General features: G+C 39.8%; 1 protein-coding gene and 1 long non-coding RNA gene across 4 annotated transcripts in view; one reads left to right on the top strand and one right to left on the bottom strand.

Moving 5' to 3' along the window:
• Positions 1 to 23,630, bottom strand: part of Nemf (nuclear export mediator factor) — a 49,748-nt gene extending 26,118 nt beyond the window's left edge. For all 3 annotated transcript variants that reach the window (XM_040743000.1, XM_040743001.1, XM_040743002.1), the window contains exons 1-15: positions 23,502 to 23,630; positions 22,711 to 22,779; positions 22,465 to 22,567; positions 20,663 to 20,788; positions 17,679 to 17,827; positions 15,889 to 15,956; positions 11,827 to 11,913; positions 8,770 to 8,843; positions 7,581 to 7,651; positions 7,425 to 7,500; positions 6,882 to 6,944; positions 2,868 to 2,945; positions 2,573 to 2,781; positions 2,194 to 2,379; positions 1,334 to 1,397 (exon numbers count right to left, since the gene is read on the bottom strand). In XM_040743000.1, coding sequence (XP_040598934.1) covers positions 1,334 to 1,397; positions 2,194 to 2,379; positions 2,573 to 2,781; positions 2,868 to 2,945; positions 6,882 to 6,944; positions 7,425 to 7,500; positions 7,581 to 7,651; positions 8,770 to 8,843; positions 11,827 to 11,913; positions 15,889 to 15,956; positions 17,679 to 17,827; positions 20,663 to 20,788; positions 22,465 to 22,567; positions 22,711 to 22,779; positions 23,502 to 23,560 — 1,482 coding nt within the window. In that variant the 5' untranslated portion in view covers positions 23,561 to 23,630. The remainder of the gene's footprint in view (positions 1 to 1,333; positions 1,398 to 2,193; positions 2,380 to 2,572; positions 2,782 to 2,867; positions 2,946 to 6,881; positions 6,945 to 7,424; positions 7,501 to 7,580; positions 7,652 to 8,769; positions 8,844 to 11,826; positions 11,914 to 15,888; positions 15,957 to 17,678; positions 17,828 to 20,662; positions 20,789 to 22,464; positions 22,568 to 22,710; positions 22,780 to 23,501) is intronic.
• LOC121139356 lies at positions 21,964 to 23,503 on the top strand. The gene is made up of 3 exons (XR_005876307.1): positions 21,964 to 22,097; positions 22,776 to 22,900; positions 23,111 to 23,503. It is a non-coding gene; the product is annotated as an uncharacterized LOC121139356 (long non-coding RNA).
• Positions 23,631 to 26,141: the final 2,511 nt, after the last annotated feature.

Below are 26,141 nucleotides of genomic sequence, written 5' to 3'. Positions count from 1 at the left end.
AGAAATTAAAATCTCGACTTTATTCCAGACAATCTCTAGAGACTAGAATGCAACAATGAACAAACCAGCAGTGATAATTTTTGTTGTTGTTCTTGTCTTGTATTGTTTCACTATGTAGCTCTGGATAGGCTGAATTCATCATGTAAGCCTCACTGTGTAAACCAGGGTGGCTTTGAACTCACAGAGCTCCACCTGCCTCTGCCTCCCATGTGCTGGTATTTAAGGCTGGTCTCAAACTCACTATTCAGCTTAGAATGACCTTGAACTCATAACCATTCTGCCTCTACTTCCCAAGTCCTAAAATTACAGTCAAGTGATACAGTACCCAGTAGGTTCTGGTTATAACTAAATTGAGAAACAAAACAATATGGGACTGGCAAGATGGCTCAGGGGGTAAAAACATTTGATCCAGACTGGTAGTGGTGGTGCAGGCCTTTGATCCCAGCACCAGGGAGGCAGAGACAGGTGATCTCTGTGAGTTCAAGGTCAGCATGGTCTACAAAGTAAGTTTCAGGGCAGCCAGGGCTGTTACACAGAGAAACCCTTTCTCAAAAAACAACAAAAGCACTTGACCCAGTTTGGTAACTTTTGAGTTTGATCTCTGGAGCCCACATAAAGGTAGGAGAGAAATCAACATAGTCTCTGTGATATATGCATGTACATATGCATACACATACTAACAATAATAGTAAATGGCACATTTGGATATGAGAAAAGAGTTCTGGATATCTCTCACATCTGAGAAGATAAGAATGAAAGTGCTACTTGCTGAGACGAGGAAAAAGGCAGAGTGCAAGGCTGGGGAAGAAAGTAAACACAGGAAATAATACACATTTAAAGCAAACTTAGCCGGGTGGTGGTGGCGCTCACCTTTAATCCCGGCACTTGGGAGGCAGAGGCAGGCAGATCTCTATCTCTATGAGTTCAAGACCAGCCTTGTATATAAGAGCTAGTTCCAGGACAAGGTCCAAAGCTACACAGAGAAACCCTGTCTTGAAAAAAACCAACCAACCAACCAACCAACCAAACCAAATAAATAAATAAATAGAAGAGTGAAATTATAGCTGTTATACCTGAAAGAGATTTCTAAATTAGAAAACCCCACTTAAACAGAAAAAGCCATTAAAGCTGCAGAAAACAAAAATCATTATATCAAGTTACCTTCTCAAGCCAGGCGTTGGTGGCGCATGCCTTTAATCCCAGCACTTGGGAGGCAGAGGCAGGCGGATCTCTGTGAGTTCGAGGCCAGCCTGGTCTACAAGAGCTAGTTCCAGGACAGCCTCAAAAGCAATACAGAGAAACCCTGTCTCGAAAAACCAAAAAAAAAAGTTACCTTCTCAGCAGCTTCAACAGTCCTCTGTGTTTTCTTAGCAGCATATCTCTTATGATCATAATATCTAGGAAAATAAATCTATATTGAATATTAAATAAAATCCTTCTTTAGTTTTTATTTTTAATTCTACAGTCCCAGATCATATAGAACTAAGTGGTATAGAGCACACAATTGAATTTTTACCAAAAGAAGTATATAAATGTGTTCTGTAGCAATTTCCTACAAATTCAAACATTCCCTTTCAGGAGGGGGTGGCTAAGAGACCCAAGAGTGAACACACGTCACCTGTCTGAGAAGGCTGGAGCCTGCAGTAAGGTGCATCAGGACCTCCTTCAGGCTAGAGGAGCAGTCCACAACTGCTGGAGGAGGAGACTGCCCGTTGAACCGCAAGAGATCCCTTGGCACTGTTGAGGAATCTAACTTGAGCATAGGGCTCCAGATATACACTTTCCTGAGGTGGGCTTTTCACAGATGCAACTGCGTTATCCTTGCTCCTATAAGTCAGCCCTCGCTCCAGTTAGTAACCCCAATGAAAACTCAGTGCAACCGTTACTTTGATCTGTTGTGGATTCCCTTTCTGGGGTGAATACAAATATATCAGGGAAAGTTTCTCATACAACAGGCAAAATGACACCTGAATTTATAGTTGGGGGTAGGGATATGAGTCATCAGTTAAGAGCACTGGTCTCCCAGAGGACCCTGTATGGTTCCTGTTACTCATACTGCTGCTCACAACCATCTGTAACTCCAGTTCCAGAGGAGCAGACGCCCTTTTCTGGCTGGTGCACATAACACAGGCATGTGAGATACTCATGCATATGAGATAAGAGCTCACGAGAGTGAATAGCTAAGTGGCTCACTTTTTGGCATTGGCATAGGCTGACAGGCTGAGATCCACGTCGACAAGCAGCGGTTTGTTTTTCTGAGGTTTCTGCGGCTGCTTGTTCTTTTGCTTTTTCTTTTTCCCTTTCAGTGGTTCAGCATCACTGTTCTCAACACTGGCATCACCATCATCATCTTCCTCCTCTGATAACAAGTACGGATTTCTATTAAAAATATTCAATAGTATTTCACTACTGTCAATGACATCACTTTTCATTTTAAATTTTCCTCAATACAATTAGAAATGATTTAATTATATATTTTCTATTCTGAGAATTCCCAAAGAAAAAATTTAAGAGAATACAATCAACAAGGAACAAAATAAAAGCAAGCACTAACTGGAGGGCACACACTTACCGTAGCAGCATGGTAACATGGTTTGTTTGCAGTTTCAGCTCTTTGATTGCACTTGCAACAGGGTCCCCTTGAGCTTGGGCTTCTTTCACAATCACGCCAATCTCTGTCCAGTCGATCTGGTTGGCTAACGCACTTCGGACAACCTGAATGGCTCTGTCGACTATCTGCAGATTCATCTCTATGAGCTCTCCTTTCAGTTTGTCTATTTCCTTAAGAAACAAATCAAATGTATTTAGTATAGTGCCAGATGAGATTATCATAGTCGGAAGAGAACTGGAAAAACTAGGCGTAATACCTGAGCCTGCTGAAGAGCTTCTAATCTGTTTTCATGATCCTTTCGAACATTATCTAATTTCTTCAGTGCCTGTTTTTCCTTTCAGGAACAAAACAGATTTTTCAAAAGTTAGATTACTTTCAATGCACAGCACTTCTACCTCTCATGTCCTAAAACTTACTGTCCTAATGGTTCCTCAATGATGTCACACAGGCAGTTAAAGTTTCCCCACAAACTGGGCGATGGTGGCACACACCTTTCAACCCAGCACTTGGGAAGCAGAGGCAGGCAGACTTCTGAGATTCAGAACAGTTTAGCACTACACAGAGAACCCTGTCTTGCCGGGCAGTGGGGGTGCACACCTTTCAACCCAGCACTTGGGAGGCAGAGGCAGGCAGATCTCTGTGAGTTCAAGGTCAGCCTGGTCCACAAAGCTACACAGAGAAACCCTGTCTCGAAAAACAAACAAACAAACAAACAAAAAAAAAAAAAGAAAAAGAAAAAGAAAGAAAAACCCTGTCTTGAAAATTCAAAAAGAAAAGTTTTCCCATAGTTCACTCCCTCAAGTCTTACCCACTAAAAACATCATGCTGAAAGATGACCTCTCTCTACCTCCCAGCCCCTGTATAGAATGTGCACTTTGGTTACAAGTAAACTATGTATAAAGCATGACCCCAATTCCCTTGGATATTTCACACAGGCAAAATTCAAGATTTCTTATGATATATACAGATCAAACCCAGGTCCTCATGCATACAAAGAAAGCACTCTACCACTGAATTAGATCAGTAGCTCCAAATGAAATTTTTTAAAATTAATTTTAGTTACGTGTGTGAGAATGTGTACTTGAATAGAGGTGCCCTTGGAGGTCAAAAAAGACACTAGATCCCCTGGAGGTGGAGTCAGAGATGATGCCCTAGCTGTCCTGGAACTCACTCTGTAGACCAGGCTGGCCTCAAACTCCCAAAGATCTGCCTGCCTTTGACTTTGGAGTGCTGGGATTAAAGGAGTAGGCCAGTGCCACAATTCTTTTTTTTTTCCAGGATTATCATCCAACTAGACAAATTTTTATGTACAATACATATTTAAAATTTTTATTTTCATTTACATGTGTATATGTGTGGATTTCTGTATGTGAGTGCAGTACCTATGAAGTCCAGAAGAGGCTTCAAATTCCCTAGCGCTGGAGTTACAGACAGTTGTGAGCTTCTTGGCATGGGTGCTAGGAACTGAACTTGGTTCCTCTGGACGTACATTATGCATATTCTTACCCACTGAACCATCTCTCTAATCTCCCAGTAAGTTCTTTAAAAGTATAAACTGGGGGCTGGAGAAATGGTTCAGTGATTAAGAATACTTGATGTTCTTCCAGAGGACCCCAAATCTATATGGTAACTCACAACCATGTGTAATTCTAGTTACATGGAATCTGATACCCTCTTTTGACCCTTCATGGGCAACAAGCACACATGTGGTACCCATACATGTATTTTATACACATAGAATAAACACATCTAAAATCAACTTTTTCTTTTCTTTCTTCAAGATAGGGTCTCATTATGTAGCCCTGGCTGTCCTGGAATCCACTCTGTAGACCAGGTTGACCTCAAACTCAGATCTGCCTGCATCTGCCACCCCACTAAAAACTTTTTAAAGACACAAATTATCGGCTTATAATATTTAGTTCTTTCAGCATTATATTCCAGTATTTTTCAGAACACCTTTTACTCACGTAATACAAAGGTTCACAGAAGTTATCTGATCTCCTGTATAGCATTTTATCAGACATAATTTACACTTCAGAGTTTGTTGTTTGCTGGGACAGGGTCTCATATGTAGCAGACAAGGCTGGCCTCAAATACACTAGCCTAGTTCCTGATATGCCTGCCTCCACTTCTCATTAGCAGGGACTACAGGCATACACTACCATGCCTGACCTACATTTCAAAATTACTGATTTGAAGACTATTTTTTAATGCTGTATAGCATCACCAATTCATTATTATTTAAATGTTGGACAAAATTGCTAAAAGATTTTTTAAGAGTGGTAACTGTTCAAAGTGATTACCACAAAAAGTTGTTGGTGTAGTTTGAGTATCCTTAAACCTGTGTTTGGTACCAGAAGTATTTCATATATGAAGTTGTTTTGGATTTTGGAATACCTGTATACACACTACCAGTTGTGCAGCCCTAATATAAATATCTGAAACCCTTTCAATGTCATTGGGTTGATCTAATTGCATATAAAATTCAACGGGGCCCTAATGCAGTAGGGACAGTTATGCAACAAAGGTACATACATGGAGGCAAAATATTCATACCTATAAAATAAAAAAATCTAAATATTAAAAAATCTAAATAATAGGGGCTGGAGACATGGCTCAGAGGTTAAGAGCACTGACTGTTCTTCCAGAGGTCCTGAGTTCAATTCCCAGCAACCACATGGTGGCTCACAACCATCTAAAATTCAATCTGGTATCCTCTTCTGGCAGAACACTATATGTGTAATAAATAATAAATCTTAAAAAATCTAAATAATAAATAAAATAATGAGTTTTGCTGTGTATGCCTTTAATCCCAGCACTTAGGAGGCAGAGGCAGGTCAATCTCTGTGAGAGTCAGAGCTATGTATAGACCCTGCTTCAAAAAAAATTAAAAAATAATATTAATAATGAGTATTCTTGTTAAATGTTTGTTCTCTAGCCAAAGTGCTGGCATCTTGTGACAATGACATGAAGCCTGTTAACTACAGGCTTGGAAATTGTACTATTTTATAACAAAAGGGAAGAGTATATAAGCATCCATATAACTTGAAATTTTGCACAACTATTTTTGTTAGGTTTAACTCATTTTTTAAAAGATTTATTTATTATGTATATACTGTTCTGCCTACATGACAGAAGAGGGCAACAGATCTCATTATAGATGGTTGTGAGCCACCACATGGTTGCTGGGAATTGAACTCAGGACCTCTGGAAGAGCAGCCAATGCTCTTAGCCTCTGAGCCACTTTTCCAGCCCCTTAACTCTTTTTTTGATAACAACTTTTTATTTTTTGAAACTACCTCATTTCCTCTTTCCCTCCAACCCCTCCTATGCACCCCCTTTGCTCTTTCCCAAACTCACAGCCTCTCCTCAACCACTGTTACACACTCCCCCACCCCCTGCCAAATATGAAAATACAGCCTGTTCAGTCCACATAATACCGCCAGTATGTATATGATCTCAGTGCTGCCCCCCTGGTATTGGACACCAATTCAGGGGTTTTCCCTGGGGAAGACCATTTCTCCCACTCTCAACATTTCATAGTTGCCATAGTTCTTTATCTGGGGTCGAGGCCCTATGGCTAACACTTAAAAAAAAAAAAATCAAATCTCTTCCAAATTAAAAGTGACTTTGGGATATATTGTATGAGAGAAGAAAAAAGAAAAAAGAAACAGATCTATAACACATGCTCTAAAGACATGGTCAAATATGTTGCAAAAATGGTGCATATAAAATCCTCACTGAGGAATCATCACAGTGATTCCTAGACAAGGACCTAGCTTAAGAAAAGCAACAGTTTACATGGAAGAAACAGTACAGAAAATACGTTTTTTCCTCTGGCCCATGTAATGTGTTCCTTACAATGTAGTCTCAGGTTTGAGAAGCTCTGCATTGGTTTAAATACACTGAGTCATACTTCTTATTATACTAAGAGAAGGTCATGGTGGCACACACCTTCAATCCCAGATCTCCAAGTCTGAGGACAACTTGGTCTAAAAATCGAGTGCCAGGACTAGCTAGAATTGCACCTGGGCTGGAGAGATGTTCACGGTTAAGAGCACTTACTGCTCTTCCAGAGGACCATTCAGTTCTCAGCATCCACATAATGGGTCATAACTATCTGTAGCTCCAGGCCCAGGAATCTCATTTGAGAACACTCACACAATATCCCATTCGTCTGGAAGGCAACTTAGTCTTAAGTGAAAACATATTTACCTCCAAACTACTCTGACTAGCTAGTCTAATATAAGTATTTCAAATAATACCATACCTGTTGTAAAGCTTTTAAATCAATTTTCTGACCTTCTATCTTGGAATAAAATTCATCCACGGCCTTATTTAAAAAAAAAAAAGACAAACAATTGGCTGTAAGGAAAGAGGAAAAAAAGCATCTCTACTTCACCTTACACACACACACACACACACACACACACTAGCCTGTTTTATACCATAGTGACCTCATTGGATCTGACCACATTTCCAATGATGCAGCTAACAATGTCTAAGGTCAAATACTTGATCTTATCTTTATATAAAAATATCAACAGCTGTTTTTAATAGTTGTATCTGTAACTGCATTGATTTTTAATCAATCCCCAGATTCACACTGACTGGAAGGCATGAATATTTTCTGAGTTTCATTTATTTATCTATTTATTTGCTTGCTCACTTATTTATTTTGCAGTGTTGAGGATTAAATGCAAGACTTGGAGCATGCACTCACATTGGGCTACAACCCCAACCCCAAGACGGCATAACAATTGTTACAACTCATGTCATATTAACTAGTACAAAACAGACCTAGAAAACCCACCTTGTCAAACGATTCAAATTCTATATATGGACATTGTAAATGTTGAGAAAACAAGAAAGGATGAAATTCCTCATACCTGTAAAACATATTTATTATATCACAATTAAGAATATTAATTAGCACACAAAGAAAACTGACCTATGGCTACATACTCACGTGAGTATGTCTTCAGCTGGTTTATCTGCATCTAGGCTTGGTTTTGCTTCTCTTTTCTGGATTATATAGCCCTATCAAAACAAAAAACAAAAGGTAACTAATATTAGACTCATCTATAGTCACAATTAACAAAAGAGTAACATATAGACTGTTGTTTTTTCTAGTTAAAGGTACATTTTGAATATGAAAGAAATTATTAAAGAATGAGGTAATTTAGTGATACATGCCTATAAACCCAGCACTTGGGAGGCTGATGTGGAAAATCTTGAGTACTAAGGTCATCCTGGGCTTCATAGCAAGACCTTGTAGCAAGGAAAGAGAAACTGGCTGGAGTAAGAGTTCAATAGTTAAGACTGCTTGTTGCTTTTCCTGAGGACCCAAAATAGGAGGCTCTAGTTCCAAGGGACTGACAACTTCTTTTGTCTCCAAGCGCCCCATATATGACATGCACTCACATATACACATATACATACACATAATTAAAAACCTTTTAAAAGTCAAACTTTTTTTTTCTTTTTACACAAATCCCAAATCTCTCAACAAGTTTTTTGTTTTTTGTGAGTTTTGTTTCTTTGGTTTTATAACTGGGGTCTTGTTTAGCTCTGGTTGGCTTTGAACTTGCTATGCAGACAAGAATGACCTTGAACTCCTGCCTCAACTTCCCAAGAGCTGAGATTACAGGCAATATACTCATAGTGTCTAATTTATGCAGTGCTGGGGACCAAACCCAGGGCCAAGTGAACTCTAGGCAGGAGTCTTATCAACTGAGTTTTATCTTGAGCCCCAATACAGTATTTTCTATAAAAGGATAGAAAAAAAAATTACAAGAAGCAATACAAAAATAAAGAGACTACCCCAGAACTAGGTGTATATAGTTCAATGGCACAGTATGAATTTGTATGTACAAGGTCTTGGGTTCAAACTCTACATTAGAACAGTAAGTAGATAAAAGATATCTTATTTCTGAAAATCCAAATAAAATCAAAATCATACAAGGCTGGTGGAATTGATCAATGAGTAAAGGTGTCTGTCACCAAGCCTGATGAGCCTGAGAATTAGATCCCTAGGACCACACAATAAAGGAAGTACTCAACTCCTGCAGGTTGTCTAACCTCTGGAATGCTATGGTACCTCCCCCAATAAGCAGATACACGTAAACAACACATAGTAACTATTTACATGATGCTACCTTTCCTTTGAAGTTGGCTGTTTCTTTCATATAGTCTTCTGCCTTCTGCACACAAACCAGTACTTTTTCAATATCTAATGAAGAAATAAAAACAAGGGGAAAAGGAATGAATGCCAATCAAGTTGATTAACCATTATTAAATAACTATATATACTGGGCAGTGGTGCACAGGCTGTTAATCCTAGCACTCTGGGGGCAGAGGCAGGCAGATGATCTCTGTGCGTTTGAGGACAACCTGCTTTACAAAGTGAGTTCCAGGACAGGATCCAAAGCTACATAGAGAAACTCTGTCTCGAAAAACAAACAATGAAAAAACCGCTCGCTTGCTTGCTTTATTTATTTATTTATTTATGGGTGTGTGTTTTTTAAGGCAGGGTCTTACTATGCTGCATCACTACATGGGGCTCAATATATTTATTAAAAAACAATAGCAGAAAGGCAGCTGAGTATGGTAGCACAGGTCTCTACTACCAGCACTAAGGAGGCTGAGGCAGGAAAACATGAGCTCAAGGCTAGCTTGGGCTATATACAATAAGACCCTTTCAAAAAAACAAGAAAACTGGGATGCTACCACGTCTCCAGGAAGTGGAAGGAAGAAGACCAACTCCTAACAAGTTGTCTTCTGAACACACACAGACATACTAAATGTAATTAATAATAAAAACAAAAAACAGGCCGATGAAATGGTTCAATAGGTAAAGGTGCTTGCTGCACAAGCCTAGAGACATGAATTCACTCCCCAGAACCCAATATAAAGGTAGAAAGAGAACAGACTCACAAAGTGGTCTTAGATCACACCCATGCTATGGCATGTCCTGCTCCCTAACACTTATCAGGTATGAGTGTGTGTGCTCAATAAAATGATAGTTGTTTCGTCTGTATAACTGGTATATATGTATGATACAGACTACATATATGATTATGGTTTGGTCAGCCTTTTCTAAATCATCCACCTTTCTTTTCTTACAAAAGGACTTTTTATTCATAAACCTAATTTCCACATATACTTGTTTCTGACTGCTTTATAAATTTCTGCTCCAAAAAAGTTACTATTTAATTACCACAGCCTCATAATACATTGCAACCTGTGAAAAGGTTATATACCTAACATTGAGTAACCAGAGTTGTCCCAAACATTTTCACATCCATGCTTCTGTGCCATGAGGATCCTGTTCATTTTATAAAAAAAAAAAATAAAGAAAAAAATACCTCCACTATCTGTTGTCACTAGAGACAACACATTAGTATATTTCAGAAAACATTTTATTTGTATTTTCTTTCTGTGTTTGTTTTTCCAAAACAGGGTTTCTCTGTTTAATATTCTTGGCTGTCCTAGAACTTGTTTTGTAGACCAGGCTGGCCTACAACTCACAGAGATCCCCCTACCTCTACCTTCCAGTGCTGGGATTAAAGGCGTGCATCACAACCACCTGGCATTGATTTGTACTTTTAAACAAACAAAATCTGGTTGATAAAATGGAAATTATCACTATACCTTAGAAAATGATAAATAATCCTCAAACACAAACACTAGGAGTGGTGTTTCAAACATCATACAAGGTCATACAGGTCATAATTTTTCCAAGAACAAATCTTCCTTACATTTCCTTAAACTTTTAAAATTCCTTTTAAAATAACAGGTAATAACGCTAATTTTTTTCTTATTTATTGTGTTTGTGCGTGTGCCTCAGTGTACACGTAGAGATTAGTGGACAGCTTGCAGAGTCAGTCTGATCCTGGCATCAAACACAGGTCATCAGGCATGGAAGCAGATACCCTTCCACTGGGCCATCTCACCAGTCCTTTCTTATTCATCTTATTCTGATAAATTAGCTTCTGAAAGTAATTACTGGAGCCTAACGTCACCACGCAGCCACTCTGTAGAAATTCAAATGTATGATGAATGCCATTTCTAGATGCACCCTGTGCTTTAAGTCAGAAGGCTAGTAATCCAACTAACCAAGACATCTACTATACCAAGCTCAGTACCAGTGCAGAAACTAGAGGGCAAGAAAAGAACGTTCCAAAGTCCAAAGGCATGAAGGTGAAAAGACTAAAGCGCTTATTAATAGGGTACATGGAAAAAAACAGAGGAAAACCAATACATGTAGGATACAATGATCAAAGTTTTGTTTGTTGTTGTTTTTTTATATTTAAAAATAATTTCTTTTTGAAGCAGGGACTCACTATATAGCCCAGATTACTCAAACTCACCAAAATCCACTCTTAGTGTTGGGATTACAGGTATGAACCACCATTATTCGTCTTCATATATGTACATAACACACACACACACACACACACACACACACACACACACACAGTGATAGGGATAGAGCTCAAATGTGGAGGACAGAGGACAAATAAAGAGCTGGAACTGGTTCTTTCCTTCCCACATGTAGATCGTGGAGACCATCCTTAGATCCACAGACTTGACAGCAAGTGCCTTTACCTGCTTGCCATCTTGCCAATCCCAGACCAAAGTTTTTAAGTTTAGAGCTAGCCATTCACTTATAACTTTAAAAAGTTAATTTATTTGCAGTAAAGAAACAAGAGTCACAGGTCATAGAAGTGTCTCAGCACTTAAGAGCACTGGCTGTTCTTCCAGAGGACACAAGTTCAATTCCTGGCAACTACCACGGTGGCTCACATGGGTTGTAAATCCAGTCCCAGGAGATATGACATATGACACCTTCTGGCCTTACAGGGTACCATGCAAGCATGTAGCAAACAGATACACAGGAAGCAAAACACTCCCACATTAAAAAGGAAGGGCTAGGTGCGCTAGCACACACACATGATCTCAGCATCCAGGAAGACTCGGAGTTCAAGGTGACACTGCACTACAATGTAGGAGAAACCTTATTTCCAAAAAACTCAAATAAAAAAAAGAGAATAAACGAGGTGCTTATCACATTTTTCTAGCACTTGTGGGGCCTTAGGTTCAACTTACAGTACAAGGAAAAAGGAAACATGAAAATGTACACAGTCAAAAAAAAAAAAAAAAAAAAAAAAGAAAGAAAGAAAATGTACAAAGTCTGGACCATGCAGACATACCTTTGCTTTCAAGTTTTTCATCCACTTTGACATTGCCAGAGAATCCATTTTCTATAAGACAGTGCTCAATAAGAGCTGGTCCATAGGCTACAAAAGCAAAGAATATTGTTATTATTTTCCTATAAAACTTCCCATTTAAAACAGTATAAATTTGTAGCTCAGTATGAGTAACCTACTCTATATAAATAGCCAGTGAAAGTAATTTTACTTCTTTTCAAATGGTATTAGAATTAGACCTGAAGTAATGAAAGGAGTTTGCAATTACAATAAGCAGAGAATCAGTGTATGGTACAGGATTTAACAGCATTAAGCAACACATATATAAGATTAACCTGAAATATAGTTCAGTGACAGAGCACTTGCTTAGCACATAAAAAAAACCTCTAGGCTTGATCCTAATACCACAAAAAAAATCATAAGGAAAATTACAAACCATGACCAGCAGGGATTTGTTACTGTAAATCAAGGTTGATTTGGTTTTCAAAAATTAACTAAAATGTTCCAATTAACAACTGTGCTATACTTAGACACTTTTTAAGATACACAAATGGCCAAAAGTTATGAAAAGCATGTTCTACACAGGTTGGAGAGATAGTTCAGCAATAAGACCCGAGTGTGCTTCCCAGAACCCACATGAGGCAACTCAAGGAACTGATTCCTCTGAGCTCTATAAGCAGTGGCCCACATATTCACATACCTACACAGCGACACATAATAAAATACATTAAAAAAAATAAAGTTGTACAAGATCACTAAATATCCACAACATGCAAACCAAAACAATAATGAGGTATCACCCTACGTGAGTAACACAAGACAGTCAGGGCTCACAGAGAGATCCTGTCTCAAATACCAAGGGGGGGGGGGGGGAGAGGAAGAAACATACACTTGAATGCTATTGCTATTTGGGTATTAAAAAGAATGGAATTCTGTGATTTTGTCATTTGCAATAACAAGAATGGAATGGACACTATTATGTTAAGTGAAATAACGAGGTATAGAAACACAAGAATTACATGATTTCACAGTATGTAAAGTTAAAAAAAAGTAAAACTTAGAAACTGAAAGTAGCTATCAGGGGAACAGGTATGACAGGATAGAGAAAGGTTAACCAGTGGGTACTGAGTTAGATAAAGTTAGAAAGTTCTGGTATATTACTGCACAATAAAATGACTACAGATAACACCAATATGTTGTCTACTTGAAAAAGCTAGAAGAAAGTACTAGAAAGTTTTTACTCCAGAGAAATGATAAATATTTAAAGCAACAGACAAGTAAAAACACTGTACATACATATTAATATCTTGCTACCCTAATAATATATAGTTTTTATTAGGTACTAGATTTTTAAAAAATGATGGCCATTTTAGAACATGGTTGCTATCCCAAGAGGCTGAAACAGCAAGATCCCAGGTTGGAATTCAGCTGTGCCACACAGTAAATAACAGGGTGGGTGGGAGGCTAAAAAGAGATGGTTCAGTGGTTAAGAGAGCACTTACTGCTCTTACAGAGACCCTGCGTAGAGTTCCCAGAACCCACATGGTAGTTTACAACCATCTGCAAGTCCACTTCCAAGGATCCAGTGCTCTCTTCTGACTCATGGGCGTGCATACGCATGCACACAACCACACCTGAGACATAAAAATCAAAAACCAGATGGGCGGTGGTGGCACACACCTTTGCCTTTAATCCCAGCAGAGGCAGGTAGATCTCTGTGAGTTCAAGACCAAACTGGTCTACAGAGTGAGTGCCGGGACAACCAGAGCTACACAGTGAAATCCTGGCTCGGAAACCCAAAAACCAAAAACCAAAGAACAAATAAACAAACAAAAACCTAAAAAAAAAAAAAAAAAAGAGAAAGCCCAGGACATAGCCTGGTGTAAAATAGAGGATTCGATCAATATCAAAAAACTCAGAAAAATAAAGGTTTAAATTAAAGCAAGATATTTGGCTAGTAAGATAAACCATACTCACAAATCATATCTATAAAACAACCACACATAAGTAAATACTTAAAAAAAGCATTCAGATTAAAACAGAAAAAGCAGCTTTATTCTCAGAGGAGATAAGACTATATGCTAAAAAGTCCTAAAGAATACACACACATACATATACACACGCACTCCCACTCAGACTTCTAGACTATATGACTTTATCAGCTCTGAACAGTAATTTTTAAAAACTAACAACACGGGGCTGGGAGATAGCTCAGTGGTTAAGAGCACTGGCTGCTCTTCCAGAGGAACTGGGTTCAATTCCTAGCACCCACATGGCAGCTCACAATTGTCTGTAATCCCAGTCAGTTCCAAGGGACCCAACCCCGTCATACAGGCAAACTAATGTACATGAAATAAAAATAAGTAAATAATAAAAAAAAAAAAAACTAACAACACACAAAAAGAAAATCCAGGCATTTAAGAATAAAATTTACAGCTGGGTGTTGGTAGTGCATGCCTTTAATCCCAGCACTCAGGAGGCAGAGGCAGGCGGATCTCTGTGAGTTCAAGGCCAGCCTATTCTACAGAGCAAGCCTCCAAAACAATACAGAGAAACCCTGTCTGGAAGCCCCCCCCCCCCCAAAAAAAAGAATAAAATTTACATATAAAAACTATAAAACACTGAAAATTTAAAAATCCAAATGAATAGTAAGACATTCTTTGTAAGACTGTAATTAGAATTGCTATTCTCCACACAGAACCAATGCAATCCCCATCAAAATCCTAGCAGGCTTCTGTTGTAGAAAGTAATACCCTAACCATAAACTGTACAATGACATGCAAAAGGATAGTCAAAGGCTTCAGGAGGACAAAAGAAAGAGCCAACAGTATTTAAACTACTTGATTTCAAAAACCAAAGTAAACTGTAGCAGGAGGATCACCATGGACTTAAGGTTGCCTGGGCTACATAACAACTTCAAGGCAAGCTGAGCTATGCCTCTGTCAAAACAAAACCAAACCAAACGAACAAAAGGACCTGGCAAAGCTGAGAGGGAGAGGAGAGGATGAATATCTGGCAGATCCTATCACCCTTGAGGTCTACAAATTTTGTAAAAATAAATAAGTAAACAAACAAAGTGTTATTAAACAAAAGTTATTTTAAAAAAAGCAAATGCTCTGAATTCTACAATGAGGTACAAATACCATTCTATACCACTTTTGTTCTTTTAAAAGATGTGCTTTTTATGTGTATTATGTATGTGAATGGGTTTATTTCCATGAAGTGCAAACATGAGCCCATGGAGGCCAGAAGAGTGTTAGAAGCCCTAGAACCAGAGTTACAGGTATTTGAGAGCCACGTGGGTGCCAGGAACTGAACTAGATACTTATGAGCAGTAAGCACTTTCACCACTAAGCCACGTCTCCAGCCACTGTGTTCATTATGTGAGAAGAAGGGATGCTTATACATCTAGTCAGCTGGCCTTGAGCTGATTACAAAGCCAACGGATGACCTTAAACGTCTGACTCTCCTGCCTCACAGGAGTACTGGGATTATAGGTGTGTACCACCAGGCCACTTTTATGTAATGCTGGAGACTGAGCTCAGGGCTTTGTGAATGCTATTACTCTACTAACTGAGCTATACCACCAGCTCCACCTGCACTGTTTTAAGATAAGATCTAACAATATAAAATTCTCCTTCTTTCAGGACAATGAAACTTAGTGGCACATGGCTGCTCATCATCACAAAGTCCTGGGCTCAATGTCCAGCACTACAAAACAAACAAAAACTTCTTTCTGTGAGAATAAAACCACACTTACTCAAAAGATCCCTTTTAACTTCTTGTTCAAAAAATAATATAATGCTTTATTTTTATTTATGTGTATGTTTGTGTAAATGTATGTCTCGTGTTTGTGGATAACCATGAAGGTCAGAGAGGGTGTCAGATCCCCTGGAGCTGGAATTATAGGTGGTTGCGAACAATTGGTCATGGCGCTGTGAACTGAACTTGAGTATCTTTCCTGCCCCTTGCTCAATCTTTTTGAAAGGGAAAAAATTTTTTTTAAATATATTTGTAAAAGTGTTGTCACACAAACATCTTACTGCAAAATGCAGGAATACTCACGAAGTAATGGATTAAGAACTCTCTTCAGAAGTTCACCCTTAGGAGCACTAGCTATTACTTCAGTCAATCTGTGGACAAAATTGGCACACTTTTTATTATCTTATATTTAATAAACCTTATAGCATTATTTACATTCATATTACCTTTACATCAATTTATTTAGTCTTTAGAAGAGTCTGAAATGTAACAAATTATCTGTATAGATATGAAAAACTAGTCCTAAAAGTAATTTATTCATGGGGCTAGAGATGGCTCAGAGGTTAAGAACATTTGCTCTTGCAGAGGACATGAGTTCCCAACATCCACAACCATCTATAGTTCCAGCTACAGGGGATCTGATGCCCTCTTCTAGTCTCTGTGGCTCAAGTGCACATGTGCAACACACAGAGAGACTTGAAAAGAAATTATATATATATTATATATATATATAAATCCAGAGCAGGGTGTGGTGATACATGCTTATAAATGTGACTCCGGGCCGGGTGTTGGTGGCGCATGTTTTTAATCCCAGCACTCAGGAGGCAGAGGCAGGCAGATCTCTGTGAGTTTGAGGCCAGCCTGGTCTGCAAGGACTACTTCCAGGACAGCCTCCAAAACCATACAGAGAAACCCTGTCTCTAAAAACCAAAGGGGAAAAAAAAGTGACTCAGAGGTAGGTTCAAGGTCAGAAGACTAGGTTACACAGCAAGACCCTGTTATCAACACACACATATACATGCTCATAATTTATCCACAATTAGGTTCTTGAATGGTAACCTGAGACTTAAATCCAGGTTTTCTGTAAGAAATCAGTATTTTCAACAAAGTCATGAATTGCTTATCATCAATGTGACATGAAAGATGAATTTCTATATAAAGGTTAAATACTGTTTGTAAATCTACATGCCATATTTGAACACTTGCAATAGTTACACCTAATTAAAGATTTGCTAAGAACTCGCCAAGATTCTGTTGTTCCATGCAGCCCCCAAACTAGAGAACCTGTTCAAATGTGGCCCCCTGGAGCTACTGAAATGGCAACATTGGAGCAGTTTCCCACTCAGCAAGGCCTCCTGCTGATGCTGATGATGCTGAGCTTTGAAGACCACCAAGTGGACTACTAGGTAGCAGGACCTGACAGCCTGAGAAGCTGTCATTAATCATCACCTGACCCTTTCACTTCTTCCTGCATAAACCAGAGTGTCTACCCCACACTGCTACCCACACTGCACTCGGCCTGCCCTAATGTCTTCTCAGAACTCTGAAGTCAGCACCTCACTTTGGCAAGAAAACACAAGCATTAAGTAACCCAAACTGTAGTATAAAAAGATATACACTTAGCTGGGCTTTGGTGGCACACACCTTTAATCCCAGCACTTGGGAGGCAGAGGCAGGCGGATCTCTGTGAGTTTGAGGCCAGCCTGTTCTACAGAGTAAGCCTCCAAAATAATACAGAGAAACCCTGTCTGGAAAAACCAAAAAAAAAAAAAGAAAAAAAATATACATTTGAGGGCTGGGGGATGGTGGTGTATACCTTAATTATAACCATCTGGAGGTAAAGCAGGTGGATCTTTGCAAGTTCAAAGTTTATATAAAGAGTTCTAGGCCATTTATAGCTTGCCTTAAAAAGAGAGAGAGGGAGACATCTGCCCACAAATAAAATGTAATTGTTTATATGTATATTTATATAAATGATTTATACAGTTCAGTGTTATACAACTAAACATTTTTAATGGAATTTTTTCTAATTCTGAAATGTAACCTAGTTTACTTTTTAATACAATATGATACGATTGTATAAACACTGCTACCTTTCTAAAGTCAGCAAAGGTTCAGCAGCTCTGGCATGATCAACGGGATAGCGTTCACGAACAGCAAACTTAACATCATCCGCTTCATCAGTTCGAAACCTTAGGATATTTAAAATTAGGTACTCATAATCTGTAAGAACAATGTTCCCCTGCAACAGAGTAAAATGTAATTTAATGTTTTTCCAAATCAGTCTTGAAACATCTTAAAAATTGAAAAAAATTGTCTCAGAAGACCTGCTTATAGCTATAGAAATAAAGCTGCAAAACAGAGGCACCAGGCACTTCTAAGTAGGCTCGCTGCATTAACCCAATAGGCTGTGAAATTAATTCTAAGGACTCCAATTTGGAAGCAACCTAGAGCTAACCTAGAGCAACTTTATGTTCTTTGTCTGGTTCCTGCATAAGTTACTTGCAGTATTTCACTATGAAAACCTAACAGTTGAGTGCCTTTAATAAGTATGCCAAAACCAATCATGATGTCACATGCCTATAATTCCTGCATGCAGAAGATAGTAGGAGATTCAGGCGTTCAAGGTAATTCTTGGCTACATAGCAAGCTTGAGATCAGACTTAAGTACATGAGTCTGTCTCACAATCAACAACAAAAGTTCCAAGTTTCAAAAAATTCAGGTCAAGAGAACATGAAATGCAAATGCACGGGATTATGAAATAGCACAGTATGTCTGAAAAAGGACAACAGTGTGGTGTAGCCAACTGTTGTGGGGCCCAACTATAATCTCAACATCCAGAAGGTTGAGGCAGGGAGATTCCAGATTTCAGGCCAGCCTAGGATACATAGGAGCCCTGTTATGAAGGTGGGGAAAAATTAAAGCGGGCTGGGGAAATTGCTCAGTGGTTAAGAATGCACATCGCTATTAGATAATACCCGAGTTCAGTTTCCAGCGCCCATGGCAGGCAACTCACCACTGCCTCTTACTTTAGTCCCAGGGGAATCAGAGGACTTTTTTTTGGCTTCTGTAATCATTTGCATTTAAATACATTCGTGCATGAGCACAAATACACATAATTAAAAATGAAAAATATATCTTTTTAAAAGATTCATTAAAAAATTAGGGGGTTAGAGAGAGAGTTTAGAGAACTTGTTACTCTTCCAGAGGATCAGGGTTCAATTCCCAGTACTTTCATGATGGCTAACAAACATTTGTAACACCAGTTCCATTGAATTTGGCACCTTCTTTTGACTCTGCAGCAATCAGGCAGTTTGTTTGTTTGTTTTTAAAAAGACAGGGTTTCTCTGTGTAGCCCTGCCTGTCCTGGAACTCACTCTGCAGACCAGGCTGGCCTCAAACTCACAGAGATCTGCCTGCCTCTGCCTCCCAAGTGCTGGGATTAAAAGCATGTGCTACCAGTGCCCTGCTAATAATAGTCTTTTACAAAATTTGAAACTAAAACACTAATTAAATAACCCCTCCCCTGCTACGCTACATTTTGATCTTACGTTACTTTTCTCAGAGTTGCTCCTAAATGTGTCATAATTTTTTTAAAAATTTAAATTTTATTATTTTTGTGTGTGTATGCATACACATAAATGCATACATATATATGTTGTATGTGTAGTGATAGAGATGGCTTATGATGTGTCATAGTGTGTGTGTGAAGGTTAGAGACAGGTTTGTGGAGTTGGTTCTCTCCTTCCACTTTTATATGGGTTCCAGGGAATGTACTCAAGTCTTCAGGCTTCATGGCAAGCACTTTTAGCTGCTGAGCCGTTTCACCAGTCCAAATTCATTATAAATATGTGATGGGGGATGTCCTATATGCTGTGAATATATGGTTGGTGAATAAATGCTGATTGGCCAGTAGCCAGGCAGGAAATATAGGCAGGGCTACCACACTAGGAGAATTCTTGGAAGAGTAAGACAGAAAAGAGCCACGGGAAGATAGGACACCAGGCATTCTCTGGAAAGAAATACACAGATTAATAGTTATGGGTTAATAATTAAGAGAGAGCTAGCCAGTAAGAAGCTTGAGTCATCAGCCGAACAGTTTATAATTAATATAAGCCTGGGTGTGTTTATTTAGGGGCTACAAGACCAGGAGGAACAGAAACCTCTGTCTTCAAATTTCTATCTCTCAGATTCTTAAATTGATTTTGAGTTGTAGCAATCCTCTTTACACACAGTCTAATCAAACCGAGATACACCAATTCTCAAAATTCAGATATGAAAGCTAGGTCAAATTCTGGTTCACAAAGGAAAAAGCAATCTTTAATACATTTTTTAAGTATCAACAACCACCTCTCACAGATACCACAATGACCAAACAAAATCCCAAGTGCACACTCTAACACATAGATTCTTAGTATTTACCCCAAATTCATTACTAGCTGGATTTCTAGAACCTAGACAGTATGCATACCTATTTGCTCAGATCCTTCAAACCAAAACTCCCTAAAAATCAACTGGAAATACTGGAACAAAAAAACCATGAATGAAAATAGCCTACAATTCAATTAACATTATGTACCACTGTTTAGCAAATATTATATAACGTTAGTAAAAACTAAGTAAGCATACAATATACAAGAACTTGGTGTTATCTCCATGTTAAAAAAAATTATTTACTGGACAGTGGTGGTGCACCCCTTTAATCCCAGCACTCAGAAGGCAGAGGCAGGCAGATCTCTGTGTGTTCAAAGCCAGCCTGGCCTAGAGAGTTAGTTCCAGGACAGCCAGTTCTGTAATACAGAGAAACCATCTCAAAAACAAAAATAAAACACACATACACACACACACATACACACAGCTGGATCTCTGAGTTGTTTGAAGCCAATCTGGTGTACAGAGTTAGTTCTAACACAGATGAACAACACAAAGAAAGAAACGCAGTCTTGAAAAAAACAAAAAAAAGACAAGTATTAGCAAAGATGTAGAATTAAAATTATTCAATTAAAATCATAAGTGTTGACCATGATGAACACTTTAAACATAACAATGAATGGAGTGAAAAACAATTTAACTTACCCTATCATAGAGTTCAATGATTAAATGATAAGCAGCTTCATCACTTCCAAACTGGAAATCCACAATTCTATCAACACCAAGTTGTTTTGCACTGACTAATCTCCGACTCTTCAAATGTTTTCGACACTAGCAAGAAACAGAAGAAAAAAAATTAATGTAATAAAAGTAAATCCTAAACACTAGGTACTTGTTTATGAAAATTATGTTTCTGCCACTGAGAATATTTAAATGTTAAATAAAACAGTATGGTCATAAAACAAAAGGTTACAAATGATAATCAGAGGAAAATTTTTTTTACATATTTATTTATTTGGGATGTGTGGGGTAATACCAAGCTTGCCACAGTGTGCAGTGGAGGTCAGCAAATGACTTGCATGGATAGGTTCTCTCCACTCTCCAGAGATCAAACTCAGGCCATTAGGGTTATAGCTTTTGTCCATTGAACTAGCCTGCCAGGCCCCAGAGGGTAGAAAAATCCATAAGCCTTTATTCTAATAACTTGTAACCGAAACAATTGTTTTGTATTCTATTTTTTAGAATAATGATGAGAACCAGGGCAGTCACTGATTTACACATACTGGGCATTACCTTATTTATATCATACACCAGTAGGTCTTTATTTATATAAAATACCTTCTGCTCGCCGGGCGTTGATGGTGCACGCCTTTAATCCCAGCACTCGGGAGGCAGAGGCAGGCGGATCTCTTTGAGTTCGAGACCAGCCTGGACTACCAAGTGAGTTCCAGGATAGCCTCCAAAGCCACAGAGAAACCCTGTCTTGAAAAACCAAAAAAAAAAAAAAAAAAAAAACCCTTCTGCTCTATTACAAAGAAAAAAATCTTATCATTTAACTAGACAAATAGATTTAACTCAAGAGTGCCAAGAGTTTGTTATTGTTTTCTCTTTTTTGAGACAAAATGTCACTCAGTAAAGTAGCCCAGACTAACCATCCTGCTCAGCCCCCTGAACATTGGGGTTACAGGTATGAACCACCAAACCCAGCTCAAGAATGTTTTGAGTGGCACATGATGTCATCCTAGCACAGGAAGAAAGATCATTCTAAATTCGAGGCCAGTCTGGTCTATATAGCAAGTTCCAAGCTGGGAATGATGCCACAAGCCTTTAGTTCCAGCACTGGGGAGGGGCGCAAGGGAAGTGAGGCAGGTGGATCTGAGTTTGAAGCCAGCCTGGCCTACGTATCCAGGGCTACAAAGAGAAACCCGGTCTCAAAAACAACAACAAAGAGCAAGTTCCAGGTCAGAATGTTGTGGAATATTCCTTTAAACTGTGTGAAGATATGTCACAGTGATTGATTTAAACAAAAGTTACATGGCCAATAGCTAGGCAAGACTTTCAGGGCAGAGGAAATGCTGGGAAGGAGTACGCTGAAGTCAGACAGATGCCAAACAAGTGGTGCACACAAAATGGGATAGAGGTACAAAGCCATGTGGAGAACATAGATTAGTAAAAACGCGGGTTAGCTTAAGTTATAAGAGCTAGGTACAAACAAGCTGAGGCTATCAGCTGAGCGTTCATAGTAAGTCTCCGTTTGGTTATTTGGGAGCCGGCAGATGGGACACAGAAAGACTCCCTCCACCAGCATGTTAAGACACATACACCGAGTCTGAGGATCTGAGCTGGACTCACCCCCTACTGCATTTGTAGCAGAACTGACTCCCTATAGGTTGTCCTGACATTCACTTGAGAACCCCAACTCGTGCCTGTCTGTTGTTCCCACCTACACCCACATAAATAAGTAAATAAATGTAGTTTTAAAAATTAGCTTCAAACTTAAAACTTACCTTCATGGCAAAACTAGACGGCATCATGTTCTTAGGCCACTCAAATTCTGTTGTATGAATTCTTATACCAGATTCAAGTAACAATGTAGCTTTAAAGTCGGGTCTGTTCAAGAGAAAGCCAAATTTTTCTTTAGGGAATTTGCCAAAGCTTACTCTCTGAAAAAAAACAAAACCTAAAATGCAGGTTAAGAAAATACAAGAATGTCATATTTATTTACCAAAAATAAGCCTATAAAATATTCTTACTTTTGAAGCCGAATAAGATATGTCTTGTTATCCACATCATAAACGTTATTTACTCTCATTCCTAGCAAGCTGCAAAGATAAAAAGAAACATATAACAAAACCATGCTCTTGCTTGAAGCAAAACTTCCCGTCATGTATTAAGGTTGAAGAAGGGGAACTCTTCAATAGGATATCAGGACCGCCTATTAAGGTAAGTTTTCACCCTCCCCCCCAAATTAACTGTAGACATTTAAGCAAAAAAAAAAAAAAAAAAAATGGTCTGCCAGCATCAGGAACACCAGAAACTTCCTTCATCAGAAACGGTCCTGTGCTTTGAGGGAAGCACAGTAAAATTTAATCTGACTTATTACAAGGGGCGGGAGTCGCCTGGCCCCACGAAAATACGACTAATCTCTTACAGCTGAGTAAGAGGCAAGCTCAGAATACAGGTCCAGATCTGAGCACTACCGCGGAATGGCACGGCTCCCTCCCTTTGGGGTTGAAGGGTGTGGGTTTTGAAGAAACCAGGCCGCCAGAACGGGGGACAGTGACTGTCACTCTGGCACCTCCGGTTTTACCAAGCCGCGCCGGCGGTATCCCTCCGGACCAGCGCCAGGGAAAGGCAGCACGGGGACACGCGACCCCGGGGGTCCCCCAAGGCCACCGGTCCCGAGGTCGGCCCCCAGGCCTAAGCAATCCCCAGCGCCCCGCTGGGACGACCGCGGGGATCCCGGCCCGGCTCGCGGCCACCCAGCGCCCGGCCTCTGCTTCCTGCGCTGCCAGCGCGAGCCTGCTCACTCGCACCACCATACCTCGCATTCAGCTCCGCGAGCACGGCGCGGAGATCAACGGTGCTGAAGCGGCTCTTCATGGCTAGAGTGCGCGTCCCTACCGTCCCCACCTCAGTCCTCAGAGCTACTGACCCGACGCACGGCCGCTGGGCTTCTGCGCACGCGCGCTCCGCTCGTATCTACGGCAGCCCAGACGACCCAATATTCCTTGAAGGAGTGCGTCATGCACCTAAAAATTTTTGTAATGGCATGGTCAGCTTTTGGTTTGTTTTGTTTTTTTCAACTGTATTAAACCGCATTAAAACAACTCGAAATAGAGCCAACTACCTTCTCGAAACTGCGTCCCTTCCTGGAGAATTTTCCCAGGAGGGCGCTGGAGCTGGAGTGGAAGAGCAAGGACGCTTTCCGAACGCGAATTTGAGCCCAGAGAAAACCGAACTGTTGGCGTTTCCGCGTCCAGGGGAGCCCTAGAGAGGGGTTCCTATTTTGATGGGTAGGATCCCAAGTAGGATTCTCATTCAACTTGAATGTGGTGGGTGCTATACAGCCTGAGTGTCAGATTCTTGGCACCTCCAATATTCGAGAATTTCGCTAAGATATTAAAAATAAAGCGAGAGTTCCCGTGGGAGAAGAATAATTACTCCTTGCCCACATCCCAGCGTTCTCTGAACTTGTCCTGGTTCTGCGTGCTTCCGATTCATAAATTATTCCGGGTTCAAATACACGCTAATTAATTAGTCTTTTTTTTCTTTTTAAAAGTTCTAGTATTAGTAATAAACGAATTTAAAACTAAGAACAAAAAAATCTTCATTTTGGACAGTGGAGGATTTGTCAGTGTGTGTGTGTGTGGTTTTTAAGACAGGGTCTTGCTAAGTAGCCCAGGCTGCCTTAGAACTCCCTATTCTCTCGCCTCAGGTGGAATTTCCAACACCCCTAGCAAAACCGGCAAATTTTACACCGGTGATAGATACACGTACTTAGAAGTTAAAATGACCAACGGGTGAGACCCTTCAAAAGAGAACACCAAAATCAGGAAAAGGGTGGGATTAGTGTATCTAAACACATAAGGATTTTTGTAATTATTATTTGGGTTTATATATATGTGCATATATATATATATAATTCATTTTACATATCAACCACAGTTCACCCTCCCTTCCCTTGGTTTGTTTTTGTTTTTGAGACAGAGGGTGTTGTGTAGTCAAGACTGGTCTAAACATATCATATAACCCAGAGTGCCCTCAGACTCCCTCTGTCTTCCTGATGTTGGAATTACAGGTACACACTGCCATGTTCAGATGTAAATATTTAATGTTGGCAACTGTCTTGATCTGTTTTCTGTTGCTGTGACAAAATGCTAAAGGTCAGATGACATACAAAGTTTCCTTACTTTGTGGTTTTGAAAACTGGAAATCTGAGATTGGCTAGCCTTGTCTATTTCAAATTTAACAAGGACTGTTAGGCTACATGTCACATATGAGAGAGAGGGGACAGCTACAAGGTGAGACAAAGCAGCAGGGACTCAGAGGCCAGGCTGTTGCTGATCCCCCTCCCCCTCCAAACCCCTTCCTCCTCCTCCTTCTCCTCCTCCTCCTCCTTCTCCTCTTCCTCCTCCTTTGTTTTTTTGAGACAGGGTTTCTTCGTGTCCTAGAACACTCTCAGTAGACCAGGCTGGCCTTTAACTCAGTCCGAGATTCTCCAGCCTCTGCTTCCCAAGTGCACCACCACTGTCTGGTCAGCCTTCTATTAACAGTTTTCCTTCATGGGAGTGAAACTGTTTTCTCCCGAGATGAGTATTGTGTCTGAGACACAGGATTCCCAGTGTTCTAACCACCCACCTGGTACTATCTAATCCCCCAAATTAAAGATTCTGTCACCTCCATAACACATTGGGCACCAAGATTCCAGAACTCAAACTATAACCATATCATAGCACTCTGTAGTGAGCATCAAAAAAATTTTTCCTGTCCTAAATACAATTAGAAGGTTAAGTATATGGACAAAACACAAACAGAGACAAAGGCATGGGGGAAAAAACTGACATAAAAAGTGACCAACATAATACATTTAAAATAAAATGCAAGCACGTTACAGAAGAAAGCAACAGGCATGAATCTTTTCAGCTCTGTTTCGTTGTATACCCATGAAACTTTACATGGTGTCTGTTGCTGCTATAACGGCCACACGTGTGGAAATGTAAAGAATACAATGCCTGGTCCGTGCACAGCATCCAGGGATGGATCTGACTAGGGCAGTAAAAAAATGAAGAAAAAACCAGACCGACAGAAAGCTGGCATCGGATGGTGGGGCTCTCTGCTGGAGAAACCATAGCCCCTGCCCTGAGCTAGCGTGTTTATGATCTGGAGCTGTTGAACAAGCAGGCAGAGTTTATGGTACACAGCTGGATCAAGGAGACAGGTTTAGCTCCTCACAGTAGGAGCAGAGTCTCTGTAGGGGAGCAGTCTTCAGGCTGTAAATATCCAGGGGGGGAAAGGTATGGTAGACATTTTCTGCACACACTGTCAACATCCATACTTGGCTCAGAGGAAGACTTTTCCATGCCTCTGAACCTCACCCTAGGGGAAAGGCTTTGGCATTCCTCCATGGGTCCTCGGAGTCCTTGTCAAAGCTGTGCCTGTGTCAATAACACATCCACTTGGG

This window comes from Mesocricetus auratus, unplaced genomic scaffold, assembly GCF_017639785.1.
Source record: "Mesocricetus auratus isolate SY011 unplaced genomic scaffold, BCM_Maur_2.0 Super-Scaffold_15014, whole genome shotgun sequence".
NCBI lineage: Eukaryota > Metazoa > Chordata > Mammalia > Rodentia > Cricetidae > Mesocricetus > Mesocricetus auratus.
This window is presented reverse-complemented; position numbering and strand designations above follow the sequence as displayed.